At 50.2% G+C, this 24,175-nt stretch overlaps 1 protein-coding gene across 1 annotated transcript in view; it reads left to right on the top strand.

The window, feature by feature from the left end:
- The window catches only part of MEGF9 (multiple EGF like domains 9), a 60,797-nt gene that overhangs the window by 21,708 nt on the left and 14,914 nt on the right, over positions 1 to 24,175 (top strand). Inside the window, exons 2-3 of the mRNA XM_068155644.1 lie at positions 9,730 to 9,931; positions 23,341 to 23,480. Of these exons, the coding sequence (XP_068011745.1) occupies positions 9,730 to 9,931; positions 23,341 to 23,480 (342 nt within the window). The remainder of the gene's footprint in view (positions 1 to 9,729; positions 9,932 to 23,340; positions 23,481 to 24,175) is intronic.

Genomic DNA, 24,175 nt, shown 5'->3' with positions numbered 1-24,175 from the left:
TGTAAGTTTTTTTTTCTTGGGTAGGCAGAGATGCTCTTTCTACTGCACTGGCTTTGCATTGTGACCTCAAAGGGGAGTAAATTACAGGTATGAGCCACTTTAATGCACCTTTGTAATGCAGGAGTTGACTATTAGTTTGTGCTGAGTGTGGTCTGGACGTAAGTGAATCCTAGGATTTGGCAGCACACCTCCCCTCAAGAAGTCACAGTGCATCATCCCTGATGCTGTTTATGCAGGAGCTCATGGCAGATGTTCCTCAGCTCCCTGCAGGAGAACTCAGCCAGCCTGTGCCCTTTCAGATCTGCTGCAAGCCTTAGGGCAAAGGCTGCCTGCAAATGGTTGGAGGCAAAACCTGTCCTTTCACTGGGGTAGCAGCTCCTACATTCACAACATCAACTTGGTTGCACGCAGCCACCCAAGTGAGGAGTGAAGGACTTGAATGCAAAAGGCAGCCCAGGGCAAGACTTGACCACACTGAGCTGGTGGCATCAGAAATGTGGAGAGAATGGGCTGGAGCTCAGTGAATAGTTTTACAAAGGGTGGGTAGAACAGGACCTTATCTTTTAACAAGTGGTAGCTGGTGGGGAGGCTCACAGATGCTCTTGTTTTCCTGTATCCTCTGCTGGGACAGCACTGTCCTGACTGTTGTCCTGTTGCTGGGGGAGGTCTGGCAGAGTGGTGGATTGTTCCAAGAGGATAAAATATCTTCTCAGGGTTCAGGGAAAGAGCCTGTAGAGAGGTGAGGGGAAAGCAGTGGTCCTGCACAGCTGTGCCTCAGGCTGCAGTAAGAAAAGAGTCCCACTGGAAGTAGCTGTGTCTAACTCTTTAAGGGGGATTTGTGTGTTTGGGGGGAGGATGGAGCTGCAACCATTCCTGAGCAGTGGAAATGAGGAGAAAATCAAAACAGCCAGGCTGGGTCAGAGCAAAGCTTCACCCATCCAAGACTGGCCACAAGAAGATGCCAAGAGAACAGGGTATAATCCTGACTGTTTGCAGCAAGTGTTTCAGGGGCTTTCCCATCAGATGTTTCCTCCAGATCCTTGTGTTTAATAGCTACCAGCAGACCTGTCCTCCATGAGCTTATCCAGTCCTCCTTTGAAGCCATAGGTATTTCTGGCTCCCAGAACATCCCTTGAGAATGAGTTCCACAACTTTAATTACAAGGGGAAAGGAAATAGTCTTGGATAGGTTTTTAAACTTGCTGCCTGATCCCTTTATTCCTGTGCTGTCAGGAATGGTGCCTGGAGAGGGATTGAAAAGGGGAAATGAGTGGGGAGAGAAGGTAGGGCTTGAATTTGGGAATGAAGTGTGGGGGGTGGGGGGTGGGGGAGGGAGGGAACTGCTATGTTAACACCAAATCAGAGCCTTTCCAGGGATGGAATGGGATGCTGTTGTATGCAATGTGAATGGAAGATTGAGTTGGTGCTGGTTTGATATCTGGGAGGTCAGGCTGGTGTGAAGTGAGGTTGCGTTGGTATAAACTCAGAGTAACTGCAAGCATTTGGCAATCAGGAAGTGAGTGCCTGCAGGCTCAGACTGGCTGGGCTTTGGGCTGCTCACCTGAAGCCACCTGCACGGGGGGGAGGAATTAGGGAGCAGATGGAGGGAGGAGGTGAGGACGTCTGGCTCTGCCTCTACTGACAAATGGCAGGGGATGCTCTGAGCCTGGCATTGTTGTGGCTGTTTTAAATCCAGATTGAGGTATTTGGGAGGTGAGGTTCTTGCTGAGCTGGGTGTTTGCATGGCTCCCATGCAGCTGTTGGCTTCATCCCTGCAGCATGGTGGTGCAGAAACCACACTGGGGCTACACCAGTGGCTTCTGGTGCTGCTGGGACAGTGCTAGCACACAGAAAATGGCTGTCTCCCTGCAGGTGTGTTTGAGGCAGGACACAAATAGCATCCCTAGGATTTCAGGTCTTGCTCTTTCAGCTGCATGTTCTTCTACAACAGTTGTGCCCCTTGGATTTTTCCATCCTGGCTCCCAGCGAGCAGGTGACTCGCTTCAGGATCTGCACCATTTCAGGCTGTCCCCAGCAAACATGGTTTCATACAGACATCTTTGTGTGTTTCATAGTGGTTTTCTGTTATGGTTTGTAAATATTTCACCCTTTTTTAAATTATTCATTCATTAAGTGGCTGGGATGGGAGGAGGAATCACACTTAGAAGACAGCAAAGGCTTAAAACGCTGCAGGCCTGAGAGGATGTGGAAATGTCACTTGAGAAGCAATTTTTTTTACACCAGAAGGAGCCCAACCTAAGTGCTAGGAGGGGATGGGAGTTGTAGGGATGTGGTGTCATGCTAGCCAGCTTGGCTCAGCCTGAGACCTCACTGGGGTACACAAGATTGGGCTTTGCACTGGGATGGGATTTGGAGGATGACATCCATGCTGGGGGCTGGGCAGGCTGGTCCTGAGCTCAGGTGGCCACACTGAGGGCTCTCAGAGCCCTTTATGCCCTGGGGTCCTGCAAAGCTGGCATGTTCTCAGTGGTGCTGGTGCTGCTTACAGCCATGGCCTGTACCATGAAAACAATCAAAACAACTCTTCTCCAGTTTATTAGTGACCTACAACTTCTGTACAATAACGAATCAGGGTTGCAGCTAACTGAAATTGGATATTCCTTCTGTGGCCTCTACAGCAGCACGTCCCTTGCTGAAGCAGACTGGAAACCTTTTCTTTTATCTCTCTGCCTCTAAGCAATAAAAGGTAAAGGTTAAAATGCTGCTCATGAAGGGAGTGGTGTTTGTTGGGTTGTTTTGTGTTTGGTTTTGCTTGAAGGAGCAACACGTGGCAGTGATCTGTGCTTTTATAGTGTTTATATTCTGGGATCTTAAAAGGTCATCAGGCTGCTTGTTAATTAAAGCCTTCCTGAGCAAAGGTGGTGGTGGTTTTGTAGCACTGAGAGCCCAGTGCTTTGAGCTGTTGTATGGTGCCTCATGGAGAAGGAAGGGAAACATCAGTGTTTCCGGAATGGGGCTTTGTGCAACCTGGTGTAGTGGAAGATGTCCCTGCCCGTGGCAGAGGGGTTGTAAAAGATGATCTTTAGAGCAGAATAGAATTAACCAGGTTGGAAAAGACCTTTGAGATCATCGAGTCCAACCTATCATCCAACACTATCTAATCAACTAAACCATGGCATCAAGCACTCCATCCAGTCTCTTCCTAAACTCCTCCTGTGATGGTGACTCCACCATCTCCCTGGGCAGCACATTCCAATGGCCAATCTCTCTTTCTGTGAAGAACTTCTTCCTAACATCCAGCCTAAACCTCCCCTGGCGCAGCTGAGACTGTGTCCTCTTGTTCTGGTGCTGATTGCTTGGGAGAAGAGACCAACTCCCACCTGGCCACAACCTCCCTTCAGGTAGTTGTAGACAGCAATAAGGTCTCCTCTGAGCCTCCTCTTCTCCAGGCTAAATAATCCCAGCTCCCTCAGCCTCTCCTCATAGGCTCCTTTAAGGTCACACAGAATCCCAGAATTGTCAGGGTTCGGAAAGGACCTCAAGGATCATCTAGTTCTGACCCCTCTGCCACAGACAGGGACACCTTCCACTACACCAGGTTGCACAAAGCCCCATTCTGGAAACACTGATGCTTCCCTTCCTCCTTCCAATCCTTCTCTGAACAAAGGCAGCGGCTTTGAGGTACTGGCAGCTGAACACCTTGCAAATGAGGGAGAGAAACACTGTAGAGTGATCATAGCAAGTTGAGGAGAGCTGGGAGTTAGAGCCTGGACCAGTGCCCCAACCCAGAGAGGCCTTTGCCCTTGGCTTCTGTGCTGATAGTGTTGTCCAACCTCAACACAATACCTCCTGGGCAGCCCAGCTCTGGGGCTCGTCCATCCGTGTTCGTTCGGTTATGTTTTCATAAGCTCTCTGGAAGGTGGTTTTGAAGGTTACCTTCAAAAGCAAAACATTTGCTTGAGAAAACTGAATAAAGGCTCCAAAAAGCCAGGCTCTGGCCAGGAGCCAGGATAAATTTCCTGATCTTTTTCTGTGGTGCTCATCATCTTTGCTGTGCTTGCAGAGCCTACGGTGGATGTTCGTTATCGCTTTCCCTCTCTGGCTGGGGACCGTTCTCGCCTCCTTGAACCCGGCTGCCATCGGGACAACAAAGTGTCTTTGAAATTAAGCCTGGGGTTTTCATAGTCTGGTACATCATCATGTCAAACCTCAGTGCTGTGCTAGGCAATGGATTTGAATGCTGCTGTCTGGTTCTCCTCGGCTGCCCAACCAAAGGGGCTTTAGGGCATTTTTGGGCTGCACCAGCCAGGCGGAAGTGTGAGCCAAGTAAGGGTAGCTTGGGGGTGGGTAGGGGAGACTCTGTCTGATGCTGCTTCCCTGAAGTGGAACACCATCCCTCCCCAAAATTCTCTGGGGTGGTTTGGTGGAGGCAGGGCCTGCAAGACAATGACTGTTTTGGGAGATGTCATCTGAATGTGCCCCATTGTGCTTCATCCTATGCTTGGGGGTGACTTTGCAGCTCCAGCTGTAGACAGGCTCGGCTCTGCACCCAACAGCAGCAGAATCAGCCTCCCCCATCCCTCCTGAGGCAGCTGAAGCCAGCACTTCACCAGCCTGTGAACAAAAAGCTGCTTTTTGCCGGTGTCATTTTGGATTATTGCAGCATTTCATGCTCTCCTGGGACCCAGCCTATGCAGCAGAGCTGGTGGTGTCTGTGCTGCTGTAGAGTTTGGCTGCTGAGGCCGAGCTGCCTCCAGGTTGTGACCTGACCTGGTGCAATTTTGATGGGCAAAGACCTGCAAGAAAAAAACTACAAGTCACTGGGAAGTTGCTGTGTGTGTGGTTTTGGAAAGCCTACGGCGTTCCAGAAGTATCTGAGTGCACAAACAGCCCTGCTGCTGGAAGGAAAACCCAGTTTGGTAGCTGCTGCCACTGCCAAGATCAACCCAAAGTCAGCTGCTTTGTCCAGCAAGGCTGTTCTTGTTTGCATCCCTCAGATAAGGCAGCAGAGCCTGACCAGACCCTGCCTTGGCCTCCTGCTGCTGCCCGGCACATGTTGGGCTCCTGTAGGTAGTGATGAAGTTCCCAGGGAGTTGCACCATGGCTTGGCTATGGCTGGGACTCTGCTGATGGATGGTTGAAGTCCTCTGATAAAGGGCAAAAGGAATGTGAGGCTCTTGCTAATGTGTGCAGCTCCTCTTCTCTGGCTTCTATTTATTTGCCTTTTTTTTCTTTGCCATGGTTGATTTTTTTGGGGGAAGGTAATGAGCTGTCAACACCACTTCTTGTTCCTGTCAGTGTAGTGTGCTTGGGGACAGCCCTCCTTTCTCCCCTGGAGCAAGCATGGCCACGAAACCAAGTGGATAAAGCTACTGCAATACATTCCTGCCTCACTAAGGGCTTTTCAGGCTCTTGTGATGGATGAGGCCACCAGATGTGAGCAACCTGGTGTAGTGGAAGGTGTCCCTGCCCATGGCAGGGGGGTTGGAACTGGGTGGTCTTGTAGGTCCTTTCCAACCCAAAGCATTGTATGAGGCTGTTAGTTTTTATGGTAATGTGCTCAGGTAGCAGCTGTGCCCAAGTGTCCTTTTGGGCTCTGCTGACTTCTGGTTGGGTTCATCAGTGGCAGTTTGCTGGCTGGAGAGGGCAGGAGCAGGACAGTGCTGATGGATGGTCCTCACTGGCATGGAAGAACTCTCCCATCCCATACACACCAGCAGGATGGAAGCATATGGAGTGATTTGTGGCACCCATCAATTTCCAGCTGGTGCTGCTGGAGCTTTGGGCTGGACTTGGCATGCAGCTGATGATAGCTCTGGTTGTGCTGTGCCTGCAGCGTGCAGGTGGTCTCCACATAGAGCAGCTCATGGATACCATGCTGGACCTTGCCCTCTCAACCCCTCACATCACCATTAGAAGTGATACAATGCTTGTTTGCATAATCAAGTCTAGCAGGTCTAATTGCACTGCACATAACGAGCTTTGAAGGGTAAATTGGTTCTGATGCCTGTTTGACAAACTCCAAAGTGCTTTTTGCTCAACAAGTTCTTGCAACTCCCACTGGCTGGGAGAAGCCCAAGTGCCCAAATCAGTCAGATTCTGCTGGATAATTGAGATGGGAATTGGGTTCATTACATGAAGTGGCTGCTGGAGTAGATAATTGCAGGTCTTGAGGTGTTTGTCCTATTTGCTAGTTTAGATTGAAGAAAATTTAGATGCAATTTCATAGGTGTATGGGTACAAAATTCCCTCTGTGGGGACACTGTGCATGCATTGACAGAGTAACAGAACTAAATGACTCCTATTTCTCTGTGTTGGAAGAAAGCAGATGAAAAGTACCAGCACTGGGGGATATTCAACAGCTCAGTGCTGCTGGCTGGCTCTTGACTAGAGAGGTCCTGCAGGTTCTGCATGGTCCTTAGCCTGGAGAAGAGGAGACTCAGGGGTGACCTTATTGCTGTCTACAACTACCTGAAGGGGGGTTGTAAACAGGCAGAGGTTGGTCTCTTCTCCCAGGCAGCCAGCACCAAAACAAGAGGTTCAGGCTGGAGGTCAGGAGGAAGTTTTACACAGAGAGAGTGATTGCCCATTGGAATGTGCTGCCCAGAGAGGTGGTGGAGTTGCCATCACTGGAGGTGTTCAGGAGGAGACTTGACAGGGTGCTTGGTTGCATGGGTTAGTTGATTAGGTGGTGTTGGATGATAGGTTGGACATGATGATCTTGAAGGTCTCTTCCAACCTGGTTTATTCTATTCTTTTGGGGGGAGAAAGCATCCTTCCTCTCACTTGGCTCGTAGCTTTCCTTGACAAGTCAACCTGTAATCGTGGTTTTATGTTCACTGAATGTGCTTGGCAAACGGCTTCATAATCTGTGGCCCACCAGCAAATGTGCCCAGAGTGAGGGCTGAAGGATGGACATGGGGGAACCTTTGTATTTATATACATATTTATATATGTTTAGTTATATTTACTTATATATATACACACAAAAAATACATATATAAAAATACTGCTGTGAGGCAGGAGAGCATATTGCTTGTGTCTCAAAATAGAATAGAATAGAATAAACCAGGTTGGAAGAGACCTTCAAGAGCATCGGGTCCAACCCATCATCCAACACCATCTAATCAACTAAACCATGGCACCAAGCACCCCATCAAGTCTCCTCCTAAACACCCCCAATGATGGTGACTCCACCACCTCCCTGGGCAGCACATTCCAGTGGGCAATCACTCTCTCTGTGTAGAATTTCTTCCTAACCTCCAGCCTAAACCTCCCCTGGTGCAGCTTGAGACTGTGTCCTCTTGTTCTGGTGCTGGTTGCCTGGGAGAAGAGACCAACCCCCACCTGGCTACAACTTCCCTTCAAGTAGTTGTAGAAAAAGGCACTCTGAGATCCTCAGTATGGTTGGCTTTAAGTGTGGCTTGAGCCAGGCACCTGCTGAGGCCCTTTCCATAGGTGTGGGGCACAAGTGTGCAATATGGGGTCCGTGTTTATAGGTTGGACTCGATGATCCTCGAGGTCTCTTCCAACCTTAGTTATACTGTGATACTGTGATATAAATGTTCAGTATAAATATAATATATATAAAAATCTTCAATAATCTGAAATCCTCATGCTGACACTTGTGCTGGCTCTTCCTGGCATGATTTGAATGCTCAGTTTCCTTGGGATGGGGATCTGGCCTTTCCCTTCTCCACACATTTCCCTCAGCACTGCCTTTGCCCAGAGAATAACAAATCCCAGCGGTTGTGCAAAGCCCCTGATGCTTTCTGCACTGTTTCTACAAATAATCCTTGTTTATAATTCACTCTTGGCAGGGGAAAAAAAAAGCCCTTAAATTATTAAGGCACTAAATATTTTGCAATGAAGGAGCGGAGATAAAGCTCTTGGCAGGGATAAACTGCTGGGGAGAGGTTGTGTGTTTGGTGCTTATGAGAAATAAGCACCAAAGTCGCTGGAGAGATGGGATTGGGAGGAATAATGGGCAGGGGGGAACTGGGAATTCATCACCTGGTCAGAAGATTTGCTTCTCTCATTTAAAAAGTGGCTGCTCTGTGGATGCTTTCCATAATGCCTGCAAATATGGAGTGTCCCCTAAACTGGCATGAAGGTCCCCAGAGTGATCTTCTCCCACCATGGCACCGAAGGTGGCCTGCCGTGGTTTGGGTGGTGAAGGCCAGCAGCCAGGAGGTCTTTGTGTTGTCCTCAGCTCCACCACCCTGCTTTTTAAAGCTGTTTTCATGCCTTTAGTACTGCCAAGGGCAGATTTTCAGGGCAGCTTGGGCTGGTTGTTAGGAAAAACTTCTTCACAGAAGGGTTTATTGGGCATTGGAACAGGCTGCCCAGGGAGGTGGTGGAGTCATCATCCCTGGAGGTATTTAAAAGACCTGAGGGATATGGTTTAGTGGTAGCTTAGCAGTAGGGGTGGTATTGCATGCTCGAGGCAAGCAGTTGGACTTGATGATCTCAAAGGTCTCTTCCATCCTCAACAGTTCTGTAATTCCATGCTGCAGAGGGGAGTCAAACACCTGGAGCTCCTCCACTCCCCCAGCTCCCAGCTGAAGGTTCAGTGGGAGATGCTGATTCCAGTTCATCATGTGTTGTGTATGTCCTGTGTTGTAGAGAGCAGCCCATTGGTAAATCAAAGGTATTCCACTGATGTGCAATGGAAGGTCTTAGAACTGGTGATTTTGCTGCCTGTTGCTGATTTTATCCTAACATTGCAGCACTCAGTGCTTGCCAGCTCCTGGAGTCACACCCAGCCAAGAGTGTGTCCCTGTGTGTATACAGACAGTGTGATGCACAGCTACAGGAGTGTTTCAGTAGGTATGGCCAGCAGTCTCCTGTGCTGCATCCCCAGCAGCATGGGCAGCAAGTGGAAGGAGGGGGTTCTGCCCCTCTGCTGTGCTCTGCTGATATCCCACCTGCAGTGCTGGGGGGCCAGCTCTGGAGTCCTCAGCAGAGGAGAGACATGGACCTGTTGGAGCAGGGCCAGAGGAGGCCACAACAATGTTGGGAAGGCTGGAAGCCCTCTGGTGTGAGGCCAGGCTGAGAGAGTTGGGTTTTTTCAGCCTGGAGCAGAGGAGACTCTAGGGAGAACTTGTGGTGGCCTTTCAGTGCTTAAAGAGCAGGTATGAGAAAGATGTTTATCAGGACCTGTTGTGACAGGACAAGGAGTGATGGTTTTAAACTACAGAAGGGAGATTGAGACTAGAGAGAAGGAAGAAATTTTTTCTACTGAGGGTGATGAGACCCAGGTTGCCCAGAGAGGTGGGAGATGCCACACCTGGAACCATTCCAGGTCAGATTGTGATGGGTCTCTGAGCAACCTGCTGTAGTTGCAGATGCCCCTGCTGACTGCAGGGGGTTTGAACTGGGTAACCTTTAAAGGCCCCTTCCAGCCCAAACCATTCTATAATTCAGTGATAATCTTGTAGCTCTTTGAGAGAGATTTGAAACATGGACTGTGGGGGTTCAAACCCCAAGGCGCTGTTGACAGGTTTTAATCATGTCAACATTGGGAAGCAAATCTCATCCTTACAGGGGTGGTGTAGATGTGGTGCTGAGGGCCACGGACTAGTAGTGGACTTGGCAATGCTGGGGTAGCAGTTGGACTTGATCTGAAAGGTTTTTTCCAATGAAAACAGTTCCATGAAGTTCTCACGCTGGGGTAGGCCAAGGGAGGGTAGCCAAGCTAACAGGTCAGGGTCCTGCTCTGTGCTGTACTCCAGAGCCCACCAGTTTCAGCTTCTCTTTCCCTTTGCAGGAGACCTGTGCAACTGCAGCGCCGTGGGGAGCATCAGCACCACTGAATGCAATAGCACAACAGGGCAGTGCCCCTGCCTCGAAGGCTACACAGGGCTGCGGTGCCAGAGCTGTGCCCAGGGCTTCTACCCGGAGGCAGAGAGCCAGCGGTGCCATCCCTGCAGCTGCAGCCCCACTGGCTCCACCGCTGCCCAGTGTGATGAGTAAGTAAACTGGTGCCTCACTGAGCCCTTCCTGGGGACTGTGTGCACAGCATGGGGCCTGGGGGAGGTTTGGCACTTGGGATGCTGATCAGGCAAGAATGGATCTTGTCAGCTGGTGCCAGTATTGAAAAGAAACGTAAGGAAAAAATCCACAAGGAGAGCGAAGGCAGGAAGGAAGCTGGCCCTATGCACATTCATGAACTGTGGTTTTCCTCTCTTTCAAGATCTGGATTATACAAATATCCTTAGCTGTGGCAAAAGCCCCAGCAGCCCACAAGGGACTGAACTTGCATTTCTGAGTTGTATGGCAGCAGAGCCTCTCCTCTGATGTCTTCTGTGTCCAGCAGTCCCTGTTGATGGGGCTGCCTTCACGCCTCAGCTCAGGAGGGGAGCGGAGGAGCTTTGGAGAAGTTTGTTTTCCAAGAGGATATTTGTTACACCAGAGGCAAGTGGAGCTTTGTGCTCTGTCCTTGCCTAGCCTGCTGTTTAACCTTGCTGCCTCCTCTCCTCTGCTGTGTTAAGCAAGTCACCCTAGCTGGTCCTTTCAGCTCTTGGATAATGAATGTGTTCCTCTTCAGTTCACCCTGCCTGCCCTCACATCTTGCCTTTGAAAAGCCCGCACGCAATCATTCTTCTTTAACAACCAGAGATCTGTCAGTCATTAGAGATTTGTGGCTGAGTTGAGGGTGTTTCTGTGTTCCTGCAAAGAGTCCAAGCAGCAGCCTGACCCTTGGCTCAGGGCAGCACGTTGCAAAATCTCTACTTGGAGGAGGACCCCCAAGAAACCAACCATCTTGGCATGACTTCTAGCCTTCCTGGGCTCCTTTCTTGGGCTAACACCAGAAAGTCAACAGCAGAGATGTTCCTGTTCCTAGAGCCCCTGATCCTTCTCCAGGGCCCTGAATGGGATGCAGTACCTGTGTGCAGGTGCAAAGGGCTTCTACTCCACTGATGGCCTTGTGCTGGCATCAGCTGTGTTGTCTTTCAGGGTTTGGTCCAGGCTCAGTGTGTGTTGAACACCTGCCCTCTGCCACCAGGGCTGGGGCTGAGTCAGAATCAAAATGTTCTGCAGGGACATGCTGTTTGTAATTGGTTTATACATTTATTCTTTTCTCCAAGCACCCAGCCCCTCTGCTGATGTCCTTTTAGTTTCAATGCTGCATTTGTCTGCTTGCATAAGCTCTGTAAAATCAGGACTTGAAAGTACTGCTGCAGTTGCCTAGAGTGCCCTTCTTACTAAAAAAGGTGATTCTTGGGGGTGGAGAGTGTGGAGTTTTTCACTTGATTGTTTTTTGGTTTAGTGGTTGTTTTAGGGATGGGAAGATGTATCCTGAAGCATCAGGGTTTGCCACAGACTGGAAAGGCTGAAGTTGGTCGGCTCTACTGGAAGGGCAAATAGGGCAGAAAAGCAGATGGGACAAACCTTGTCTTTGAGGGCTGGGAGGGGAGGGAGGTGCTACTGGAGCAACTGGGTTGACTGGGAGGGAGTGTTCTTACCCTGATTCTGAGTCACCTGGCAGTGGGCAAAGCACAGATGTGGGTGGCATCTCCCCATGTCTTGCTGTGTGGAGTGAGCCAAGAAACACCCTTGGGAACTTCAGGTGAGGTGCTGCGAGTTGTGAAGAAGGATAAGGTGGAGTTCATGCAAGTAGAGAGCCATCACACCCCAACCCCAATGTGTAAGGATCCATAAATGGCAGAGAGCCTCTCTAGCTTCTTTTCAGAGCCACTTTACAGCTTTTAGGGACATAGCAGATGCAGATCCTTGGGCATTTAGAAGAGACAGCACAGGGCAAAATCTGGAGGAAGTCTTGGGGAGGAGGAGTGGCATTAACAGAGATGGCTCTGTTTCTCTCTTCTCTGCTCAGAGGGGTTTGCTGCAGACAGAGATGACCTCTGGGTGTTAAAAAGAGGAAAATTAGGTCAGTTGTCTGTGTTGTAGGGCTGGGGGCACCAGTATGGCTGGGAGATGGGCACCCTTCTGCAGGAGATGTGTACAGGAAGGCAAACTGGGATACAAAATGCTTTGGGGCAGGAGCATGGGGTCTGTCCCTGGGCTGGGGGGCTGTCCCAATGGGTGGCACAGTCTCTTCTGCACAGCAAGGAGATGTGTGTCTGAAGCCAGGAAGGAGCTGTTTGGCTTTTGTTCTGGAAGCGTTGGGTCCGGAGCTGTGGGTTTGATGCCTACCTGCCGCCGCGTCCCTGGGTGAGCTGTGCACACCCCTTTGGGCAATCCCTGCTTGGGATGAGGCACCCAAGCGTTGGGTAACACCAGCAACCACCTTCTGTTGACATTAAAAATACTGTCAGCTGGGTTATTCATTGCTGGGGTTTGTTGGGTGGTTTTAGAGCACCAGCCCAACTCCAACTGGCAGTGCTAACGCTGGTGTGCTGGCTGAAGGCAGAAGTGGCTTCTGTTCCCATCACTCTCCGAGTGAAACAGCAGCAGAATTTTGGACTCTGAGCCTTTTTGATAGTGGCTGATTGGAGAGGCAGACTGCCTGAAGGCTCAGCTCTTGGGGCACACAAACTGTGCCTGATAGCTTTGCAATCAGCTCACCCAGGCTTTTGTAACGCAGCCTTTAAAAGCACCACCCTATGCCGGTGATTAGTGTTATTCCTCGCCCTGCTCCCTGGCTGGCCAGATGGCACACCCAAGTGTGCTGTTTATTAACTAGGCCTCAAATGCAGACCATCAAACAAATAAATAAATAACTAAAAATCCCTTTCCCCAGGCAGACAGTTGATTTTGGGAGTGAACATTGACCTGACACGCTGTCGCTGTGAATGGACTCCGTGGCCGCTAATCAAAGGTCTCTTCTGGTGGTGGTTTAATTTTGATTCTCTGGGGAGATCTGCACAGATCCCTCCTCTGGGATGGCTGCAGATTTCCATGCTCTTTTGCTTTTTGTTAGATGAAAAGCTGTGTGTTGTGGGAGCTGGAGCTCTGTGTGGGGCTGGATGCTGTCCTGGGCTGTGTGGAGAGGGCTGGCAGATGTCAGGAGGGGAGTACGCTGTCCCTGTTGCGGTGACGCCTAGAAACCGCAGATCAAACCCACACTGCACTGGCTTGGGTGCTGTGTAGAGGCTTGCTAAAGATAGCTGTGGCCTGGAAGTGTTCATAGTCCATAGAGGAAGGGTGGAGAAAGACTCTAAAGTTTCAGGGACCATGGTCAAGGTCAAAGAGCAGTGGAGAATGGCAGTGACTCATGTGGGTGTATGGGCTGAGCAGGAAGGGCTGTGCTCCTGCAGAGCCTCAGGGATGGTGCCTGTGCCTGGCAGGGTGTCTGGTGGTGACACCAGCCTGTGGTGACATGGCCCCAGCTGGGAGCTGCCTCCCACCAGCTGCATCTCTCACCATCTTTTAGGCACCTTGAGTTGAAAGCTGTGTTCTCCCATCTCTCTCCTGTGAGGGAGCAGGAATGTCCTTCTCTGATGGAACAGGCAAAGGTGATGCTGCTGGAGAAGGTCAGCATGCCCAGGCTGGCCAGCCCACATCCCCTAGGCTTGCACCCCAGGGCATTTATTTTCCTTTTTTCTTTATGTAAGCAGAGTCCTGACCTCCCATCTCCTATTCCCTTTGGCTGGGCAAGGAGCCAAGCCAGAGGCAGCAAAGGTGGGCTGAGGGGGACAGTGGTCTCCATCCCCACCAGCTGGAGCAGTGATGGGAGCACTGGAGCTCCTGGCAGTGTTTCTGCAGCACCTGGCACACTCCTGCCCTCCATGTCCTGCCGTGTGGCTTTGCCTAAAATGCCATTGATGTCCTCAGCTGACTCATGGCAGTGGCACAGCAGCCCTCGGGGGCAAGCCCAGGACCTGCAAAGCACAGGGTGAGAAGAAAGGAGGCTGGATTGAGGGAAACTTTCCTGCTGCAAAGCAGCAACCCTGCACCAACACAATTAAATGCAGGTGGAAATGGTGTCCCTATGCAGACTAGCCCTCTGGCTGGGTTATTTAACAGAGCAGAGCTGCATGCAGGCAGAGCCCAGCCTGAAAGAGGCAGTGGGTGGTACACAGTGGTGAGCAGATTTCAGATGACTCTGCATTTCTTTTATTCTTTCTTTCTACCTTGCTAGCAGCACTGTCCAGCCTCACACTGGGCTGCAAACACAAGTAAAATTTGGCCAGGGGTAGCCCAGTGGGACCAGAGGTGTAGGGCTCTGATGGTTTCTTTGCTGTGTGCTAGCATGGGGATTTTCTGTACCCCAGTGCAGGGAGGGAGAGGTGGTGTTGCCCTGATTTACCTCTTGCCAGGCATTCATTCCAGATGTTCCTAGCCCAGCATGTAGGGTATTGTGGCTTTTTTCTGAAGGGTGGCCCTGCAGCTGCAGGGAGAGCATGTTTAGAATCAAGCTGGTTTGGATTGCAAGCAGCCTTAAAGACCTTCCAGTTCCAACCCCTCTATCGTGAGCAAGGACACATTCCACTCGACCAGGCTGCTCAAAGCCACATCCAACCCGACCTTGAACACTTAGCTCACAAGCAGCTTTCCTTGTGTGGATGCTCTTGCACCCCTCAGTTAGGGATGTGAATGGAGGAGGAGGGCTGTGAGCAGAGCAGGTGCTGTCAGACACTACTGCCTGGCAGAAGGCTTCAGTCCTCAATTCTATTTTCCCCTGGGAGGTTTTGTGTTTTAAACCAGCTTGCTCCAGTTCCAGGGAAGATAAAATGATGCACCCTTCAGCTTCTGTTGCATCATTACCTGCACTGGTGAGTAGGAGGAGAGCTGTGGCTGCTGTTGAGTGTTTAAGGATCCCCGAGAAGTTTAAGAAGGCCTGGCCTCACCATCTAATCTGGGTTAGGTTTTTCCAGGTGCCTTAAAAAGCTCTAAACACACAGAATATGCTGTCAGTGTCCCTAATGAAAGCAGACATGAGTTGGGGTCTGTGAGTATGCTGTCAGTGTCCCTAATGAAAGCAGACATGAGTTGGGGTCTGTGAATATGCTGTCAGTGTCCCTAATGAAAGCAGACATGAGTTGGGGTCTGTGAATCAACTGAAGTTGCTCCCTCTGCCCATCCCTCAGTTTCCCTCTATGCAGAAGGATGATGGGAAGCAGAAGCTTCAATGTGGAGGTTGGAGGTGATGTTAGCTTTGGTTCATGTCTGGTCCTGGAACCCACTGCCCACACTTGCAGCCCTCTGCTCTCTTTGTAGCCAAGCAGCCTGCCCTTACTGCTGGCTGGGGACAGCTCTGCAGTGTGGGATCCTGGTTCATGCATGGTTTGTGCTGCAGGCTCGCTGTAAGTCATGCTGCAGACAGCTCCTGTCACTCATTTCCATTTTAGAAAAGGGGAGCAAAGCAAGATAAAGCCTGCTCATAAATACCAAAGTGTTAATTCAGAGATGTTTTGCTCCCTCAAGGGGGTCTCATGCTTTGTGTTCAAATTAAGGCAGAGTGTCCCTGAGAGCATTTATAGATGTGGCTGTGCCCTGGAGCAGGGATGCTGGGAGGCTGAAAAGGGGAATGCTGTCAGCTGGGCAATCATCATCCCCTGTATGCATCCTTTGTAGGGCTTCTCTTTGGAGGGGCTGATCTTGTGACCCAAACTCATATGGATTTGCAAGAGCATTGCTGGTGAGAGTAAGGTCAGCAGCACTGGACAATGTTCTTTGTTAAGGTCCTTGAATAAGGGCTGGGGGGGTGTTAAGTGAATCTGAGGAGCTGGGCAGGGAGAGCTGCACATTGCATTTGTAGAGGTGGTGAGATGTGAACAGATGCAGAGATCATGGAGTGGGGGAAGCAATAAGGAACATTGGTCTTGATGGCCTTGCAAGCACACAGATGGGCCACAGCTAGGCCCACCTTAAACATCTTGTGGTTACATAGGGCAGAACTTGGGGATGTTCCTCTAAGTCAGAAAGTGCAGATCCATGGAAATTTGAAGGTTTTGTGGAGCTTTTACCAGCCTGTGCAGGAAAGGTGCTCATGGCTATGGTTTGAGATGAGAGAGACCTCATGCTCCCAGGGCTTCTGCCCATCCCAACTACAGGACATGATCTGGGGGCAGGTGGTGGAGCTCTCACGTTGCATAGAGAAAAACCTTCCTTTTCTGTCTGTAGACTGTCACCACGCTTCTGAAATGTCTCCTCTTTGCCTGGGAGCTGTATTTCCATTCCACTGTATGTGGAACTGATGTAAACCACATTGGGCACTGCTCCCTTTTGGAGGTAAGACCTTGGAAGCCCAGCTCCTCGGGGATTAATGTTTTTAAAAGGACAAACCCCAAACACTCTCTTTTCTCCTTTTTGTCCTTTTCTTTCCCCCTAAATTGTAAGAAGACTGCTCTCCCTTTTCTAGATTGGCTGGGCACAGGCAGTGGCTCATTATCACCCAGCAATGCTTTGTCAGCATCACTGCAGAGAACAGATGATTTTTTGTAGCGGAAATCGTTGCATGTGGACGTCATAAAAGCAGAAGAATACCCTGTTAGAGCATATTTTTTTTCCTGTGTGCTTTTGATTGCCTAAATCTCTCTCCTATTATGGACTCTTAGACCCTTCACATCCCATCAGCTCTCCTCCTCTCTGCCCCCACAAGCAGGTAAACATTGTACCTGTGCCCATTTATATTGGGTTGCAGACAGGGATGGGAGATAAGTGACTGGGCCAGTCGGCAGGAGAAGGTAGATTGTTATCATCTCCCCTAGAGTAATTGTGGCTTCTCAGAATCCTGCTATTTTGTTCATTTTCTACCAGGCTTTGCCCTTCCTGTGCTGTCTGTTGCAGACTTGCTGCTCTGGTAAACACTGACTGCCCTCAAAAAAAATATTGGCTCTCAACTTTTTAAGCTCTTGTGGCTGAATTCTGGTGTGGGGGAGGAGGTGCCCAGCCTGACTTCAGGCACTGCTCGTGCCCCGTGCGTTTTTCTGCTGCCTGAAAGGAGGCATCAGTAGAGATCTGGGGGATGGAAGGACTATGTTGGGCAAAACTATTGCATCTAGTTGGGACCAGCCCCATGTCTCTGCCTTCCCTGCTGATGTATCCTCCTCTGCATTAAGGTTGTCTATCCCATCCCCATGTGGCTGTGATCTGCAGGGGCTGCTCTGGGAAGTGGGATCCGCTGTTTGGGGTTGAGAATTTGTGGTTAGCCTTTTGCTGCCAAACTACAGAGGACCCCATCCAACCTCACTCTTGAGGGCCATGGTGGTCTGCCCATCCCTTCCTCCCCAACACCAAGGTCCTGGTGGGTGGTGCCGGGAGGGCAGGCAGAGGAGACAGCACAGCATCGGGCTGGAGTTCCCTGACTTTCCCAACAGCGTGGGGCATCCTCGGCGGGGGAGCCGGGGCCACGGAGGCGGCACTGGCCAGACAAGGTGGCCCTTTGACATTTACAGAATGGCCTTTCAGAGCCGCGAGGTGTCCCCTCTCGGCCGAGGGCTGCCATCTAAACAGATGCCGGCCCCCGGCACAAAGCGAGGAATGCGGCGCACAATGGCCCAATGTTAGCGCCATAAAGCTCTGCTTCTTCTGCCCTCCACAAAGGCGGCTCTGAGCGGGGCCGCGCTCGCACTCAGCCTGCCTCCGAGGCGTTGGGGCTGCTGCTGGCTTTGGTTTGAGGCGAGGCAGCCAGAGGGTGAAACCCAACCACGTGCGCCTTGGGGCTCTTGCCTGCTCTCTGCTTCCCTGCCTGCTGGGGATCAAATTGATTACCCTGCAGGAAAATCGGCACGCGGGCTACAAGGCTTCTCGGTTTGCTCGGGGTGAGCGTTAACAGCTTTGGTTTTCCAACAAGGTGTTCTGGAGCCCTTTGGCTTTCAAATGTTAACTTTTCTCCATTGCCCAGAAAATGTTAAGAGAGATTTGTCCCCTGCCTGCTGTCAGACATCACAGGAATCGGCACGAAAGGAGCTGGGCTCGCTGGAGAAATGCACTGCTCTTAGCGACATCGCTTCTGAATCCTCCTCGTCTTCTGCATCATCCTTTTGTCTTACTCCATCAAAGTGTGACAAAGCCTTTTCATGAGGATTGTTTTACAGATGCTCACGGTTCAGCGAGGCTTTCTCCCCATTCATCCTGAGTGTTGTCAGTGCTGTTAATTGTGGCTGTTGCAGGAACACCTCCCCGGGCCCTGCTGGGATGAGTGATGGGCACGGCTGTAATCAGGGGATTACACAGCAGCGGCTGGGAGGGGATGGGCAGGCAAAGCTGGAGATGCTGCTGGGTCAGGGAAGGGCTGGCTGGAGCCCTTGCTTTCCTTTTTCTCAGGGCAGCACAGACCCTCACCAGTCTGGAAAAGGCTGAGAGGAGATCTTATCAATGTCTATAAATATCTGAAGGGTGTGTGTCAAGGTGAAGATGCCAGTCTCTTGTAGGTGGTACCCAGTGACAGGACAAGGAACAGTGGTAGAGACAGAACACAGGAAGTTCAGCCTCAACATGAGGAGAAACTTCTTTACTGTGAGGGTGACGGAGCCCTGGAGCAGGCTGACCTGAGATGCTGTGGAGTTTCCTTCTCTGGAGACATTCAAAACCTGTCTGGGTATGTTCCTGTGTGGTCTGCCCTTGGTGATCCTGCATTGGCAGGGAGTTTGGACTAGATGATCTTTAGAGGTCCACTGCAACCCCTAACATTCTGTGATTCTGGGGATGGTCCTGGGAGATGCTGTGGTGCAAGGGGTGTCTATGTATGTTCTGTGCTTCAAGGTGAAAGTGGTAAATATATGTGGCAAAGCTCCTCTTCTAAGCCATGAGGGGTGTTGTGTGGCTCATCCATTTTCATACCCTGGTTTGAGACCCATGGGAGCTCCCTCTTCCTTTGACAGCCTCAAAATCTTACCAGTCCCATATGTTTTAAAGCTAAAGGCACAGAAGCTTGGTGCAGGACCCTTTTTGGCTGGCTCTGACACGGTCAGGCAGCCCCTGGCTGTCAGTGGCAGCTGGGCATCCAGGTTTTTCTGGCAGCTGGGAAAACATTCAAAATGCATTTCTCCCTTCCCTCCTCCTTGGGAAAAAAAAAAAAGAAAGAAAATAAAAGAAGAAAATAAACCACTGGAGCTTGCTGAGGGTTTTCTGTTACACCATTAAACCAGCACAGCATGTCTCCCCACAGCCTTTAAGGCGATGGTCTTCTGTCTTCCCATCCATCTTGTGTCTGTCATGTCCCTGCTATCTTAAGGATGTGTCTGTGGAGGAGGAGTGAGACCTGCTGCAGATGCAATGGCACGTTGAGATCTGTCTCAGATCAGAGAGATTTTAATGCTTTGGTTTTATTTTTCCCCTGTGATGAGGCCTCAGGTTCCTGTAGTGCCCTGTGCTGAGCCATGCAGGGCTGGGGCACTGCCCAAGCTGTCAGACAGAGCCTGTCCCACTAGTGTGTCCTTCCTCAGCCATCAGACCTGGCAGAAAAAATAGCTGCAGGATGCTCTGCTGCTTCAAACTTGTGGCTGCCCCATCCTTGGAAGAGTTCAGCACCAGGCTGGACAAGGCTTTGAGCATCCTTGTTCAGAAAAAGGTGTCCCTGCCCAGGGCAGGGAAGTTGGAACCAGATGATCTTTAATGTCCCTTCCAACACAAACCAGTCCCATTCAGGCCAGGCATGAGATAGGATTTAGGAAGTGTTACCTCTTCTCCATGCTCTGCTCCTAGGACACTTTTCAAGCAGGGTTAAAACTGTCTACAACACTCCTCTTCAACAGCAGCCCAAGCAGTACACAGAACAGGAGGTCTCTGTTGTATCCCCTTAGGTCTATAGCAGTCAAGCTGCAGTCCTGTGTAAGATCTCACCATGGGGAATGGCTTGTTGCCACCAGCGGCACAAATCACTTCAGTAATGGCATTTCCAGCTTCCTTGGTGGTTCCTATGGGTGCAATGGAAGGGGATTGTGGGGGGGTGGGAGTGAATTCAGACTGGCTTTTGCAGACATATTTAGTATTTAGCTTTTATTCACAGCCCCCTCCTCAGTGTCTGCTGGTGTGCTGCTCCCCTGGGCAGCTGAATCCTGCCAGCAAGTGTCATCCAGCCCCAGGCTATCGCCCTGTGGGTACTCAGACAGCAGCTCCTAAGGCATAACATGAAGCCCAGGGGCTGAAGGTGATTAGATGCACATGCTCCTGCCTTGGGGGGTCCCAGACTTGGCATGCAGCCCTCACCCCTGGAGGGTTGGCTCACTCGGTCTGAGCCTCACACTCGCACGTGGTCTGTCCCTAGCCCCACTGGTTGGCTAATCGCTGCCTGCTCCTTCTGCCAGGATCTCTTGCTGCTGATGTTTTTAATTATCAGGAAATGTATATAAAGTTGATGGATGATGTGATGGTGATACACACTACCTACACAGGCTTTAAAGTAAGTGTTTTCATAAAAGTCTAGCAGAAACCAAGGCTGGCAGGAGACTTCTTGTTACTCAAAGTCTGGTTTTGTCCCAACACATCCTCCCATTGATTCTTTTGTGAGAGCTTAAAAACTGCCTGGCTTCAGTGGAGTTAATAATCATCTGAAATGGAGCTGAGTAATTGATGTTGCTGCATCAAAATGTTTCCCTGTTCCCTTCCCCCTTCTTCCCCCCACATCCCCCAGAAAAAGAAATTCCTGGCTGATGCTCAAAATCCAGTTGAGTTCTCGCTGTGCAAGTATTAAACTGTGGCTCTTTTCTTTCAAGTTTCTGGATTTTTAGGGGCACAATCAGTCTGTTAACAGGACTTTTTCTCTCCCTCTCTCTCTCTCTATTTTCTTCTTTTTGTGGTTTCAATGCATTTATATCATTGACCTTTGCTTTAAAAAGTGTCTGACAGCCTTTACTGGACTGGAGCTATGAAAAGGAGTGTTGTAAGGGGGCTCTATTCTATGGAAGCAATGACCACAGGCAAAGCTTTATATTTGCTGAGTGATTTAATTCTTGCACATGCAGAACTTGGCTCTGTGCCATGTGTAACATGTTGAGAAAAGGCCTGCTTGAGAGGCATTAAACCCAAACTTTCCAAAACTGTCTTTTTTTTGGTTTGTTTTTCCTTAAAAAAAAAACCCAACCAAGAGCAAAGCTTTATTTCCTGTTAGTTTTAAGCTAATGTGTAAAATCAGGGGATACCGTCCCAAAATGCTGCATTGAGCTCTAGCAGAGTTGTTGGGGAAATAAACCTCCTTTAAAGGAATTGAGTGGTAGGCTGGATAGAAGATGCAAGCCAGGAGGAAGAAGGAGAAAGATAAAGGCTTGATGGAGGGGTAGGAGAGAATAAAACAGAGCACCCTGGACTCCAGGAAGAACATTGTGAGGGTGAAGGTTGTACAGCTCCAGTGCTTGGCTCTGCAAAGTCCTACTCACAGGGCACGTCCCCAGAAGATGCATTTTTGGGCCTGAATATTAGATTCTGCCCCAAATTAGTTGGTTTTCCCTGCTTGGCTCTGCCTGTTCCCTGCCCCCTTGCAGGACTAGCTGTCTGGTAGCGGTCAGAAGCAAATAAAAACAAACTGCTTTTTGTTTGCTCTTCTTTTAAACACTGTGACAACATTTGGATTAATGTTAGGTCTTGTGAAAAGCTCTTTAAAAGTCAAACAGAACTGAGCTGCTTAACAGCATCCCTTTGAATTCTGCATCTGCCTGCTGCAGTTCCAGATAATGGTCTGGAGAGCAAGGAAACATCATCTTCCTTTTTTCTTCTTGCAATCAGTCCGTATAATATGCCTGGAGCTTCATATTCTGGAACTATTTAATTGTGTAGCCACTTGGGCTGAGTTCTGTGTTTTGGTGTGCCTTTGAGTGTTTCCTCTTCCTTTGGCAAGCAAATGAACAGCAGAGACACTAAATGATGTTAATTTCTACCAGAAGTGCTGCCTTCCCCCAAACGTTGCAGTCTCCTGCACTCTAAATGAAACCAGCACATCACCAGTGCCTTTGGAGCCTCAGCCTCTCTGAGCTGTAAGCAGCAGATTTTCCTGGGGGCTTTTAGAAGCAGATCATGTGCTGCTCGCCCTTCCCCAGGAGGAGTGAGGGGAGCAAGAGATTCTTGTTGCGCAGGCACACCAGACCCTCAAATACTGACTGAAAAAGGTGTATGAGTGGAGTGGAGTGGAGGTTATCTTAAGGGGAGAGACAGAAGGAGGGTGCATCCAGCAGTGTGCAGGGGGGAGCTCCATGGGTGCTACCTGCCTCATCCTCAGCTGAAGATCAATCCATCTCCTGGAGAAGTCCAAATCACTTCCTGGAGTCCCAGGCCAACCATGCTTTTCCCAAGAAACGTTGGACCAGATGATCCTTGAGGTCCCTTTCAATAGGATATTCTAGGATCCTATGATGTTGGTTTCCCAAATCCTGGCTTCCCTGTGCAGTACACCTTGCAGGGGTTGAGGTTTCCTGCCTGTGGCCCCAGGGCTACTGGAGATGCAGAGGGGCACTCCTGTGCCCTCTTGGCTCGGGTGTTAGTGGTTCCACGTGTGCAGGTGGGATGAGCTGTAGCTGGCAGTTGCTGTGCTGGGAGGCTGATGGGAAAGAGCATTTTCTCCATTCCTGTGATTCCTCTGAGGGCTGAGCCTAAATGCTGCTCGTATATAAAGCTGCTTATGAAAGCAGTGGGTTTGAAGCCTCTGTGTGGAGGGACTGGTGTGGAAAGCCAAAGGAATGAGGGTAACCTATGCTTTTTATAGCCTCCTGGTATTTGCTTGTGCCAACTAACACCAATGCCCTCGGTTTTAACTGGGTAGAGCTCCACCCTCTGTGCAGCCAGACTCGGTGCCCAAGTAAACATGTGCCTGCCTGGGCTTAGCTGTAGTGGAAACTGATGGGGAAGGGAAAACTCTCTTGTGTTTCCCTGGCTCCCACTGGGTAGGAGAATTCGACTGGAGGGAGGTGCTTTGTCCAGGTGGCCATGGAGATACTGTGTGGAAGGAATAAACAGGATCATGGAGGAGAAGCAGGAGGACAGGTGCCTGGGTTGAAACCAAAGTGAGACACCTGAGCTGCTGTGCTGGCCCTTGGGGGAGCTGGGAGGGCAGGTGGTGAGCAGGAATTGTCCACTCACCTGAAAACTGGGAGGTGCTGCTCAGCACCAATGTGGAGGGGAGGTGATTGTCCAAGTGGGTGCTCTTTCATTGTTCAGGTATAGTGATCATGGGCATCCCAGGACCTGGGACTGGTGCAGGTGCCTGATGAAGCTGGGACTGGAGAGAGGCTGTTGGAGCATCTGCTCTGACTGATCCATTGGGATGGCTTTGGGCCAAGGCTCTCCACAATGAGTGACATTTTCTGGTGCCCAGCTGGAAATTGCTGTCAGGGCAACTGGTTTTGCAGAGACTCAGCCTTTCCTAAACTTCCCATCACTTGGATATTGCTGCCCGTGGATTTCATGTCCTGTTTCCAGCAGGCATTTCTGGACAGAGTTCCCCACCCTGGAAATGGCTTCCAAACCCCTGACCACAGGTTTGTATTTTGGATACCTCCCAGCACATCCAGCTCTCACTGTTTGTTTCTTCTCTGTGCAGCTCTGGGCAATGCCAGTGTAAAGTTGGTGTCACAGGCCTGAAGTGTGACCAGTGCAGTGATGGCTACTACAGGGTTAATGAGACCAGCTGTGAGCCGTGCCAGTGCAACAACCACTCCAAAACCTGCAACCCCTTAACAGGTAACTCCTCTTGTGACCATGCTGGCTGCAGACCCTACCTGTCTCCTTCTTCATCTCAGGTTTTTGTCATTGTCCTTCAGCAGACTTAGACACTTATCCTCTTCATCTGCATCTTTATGCCTTGAACACCCAGGGTCTTTACCTTCAAACCAAAATGAAAACGTGGGGCAAGGCTGGAGCTTGTCCTCATTGTAAGGGCTGTGTTATTTACCCCAGGCTGCAGTGCAGAGCCTTCCTTCTGCAGTCTCTATCAGAAATCAGTGCTCTATTGTTCTCTGCACTTACACAAATACACAACACGAGCTTTTAAGGAGCTTTTAACTGCTGTTTACCTGGAAACACATACTGTACTGGCACTGATGTAAGGTGGCTGTTACTGCCACAGATAATGTGATTAGTGATGGAAAAAACCTGGCAGCACCTCATTAATTTTTCCCACTCCTTATAAATTTGTCTTGTTCATTTTCCTTGCCCATTTCTGTGACTGTCTCTCACTCACACGGATGCTGCTGGAGTGCAAATGTCGAGGCACCTGTGCTTGAAGAGCTCATGGGAGGGCAGGGGGGAAACCTTATTGCTTTCCCATCTTCACTGAAAGGAGAGATCCCAGAGGAGCAATGTTATGTGGCTGCCTGCACTCCAGCAACAAAACTCAACGCTTCAAAATCCACATTCTCATCAAAGCTTCCAGGCTA

This window comes from Melanerpes formicivorus, unplaced genomic scaffold (genome assembly GCF_026170545.1).
Source record: "Melanerpes formicivorus ecotype bairdi unplaced genomic scaffold, bMelFor1.0.p_v2 SCAF_33, whole genome shotgun sequence".
NCBI lineage: Eukaryota > Metazoa > Chordata > Aves > Piciformes > Picidae > Melanerpes > Melanerpes formicivorus.
The sequence above is the reverse complement of the archived record's forward strand: the minus strand, read 5'-3'. Positions and strand labels throughout refer to the sequence as shown.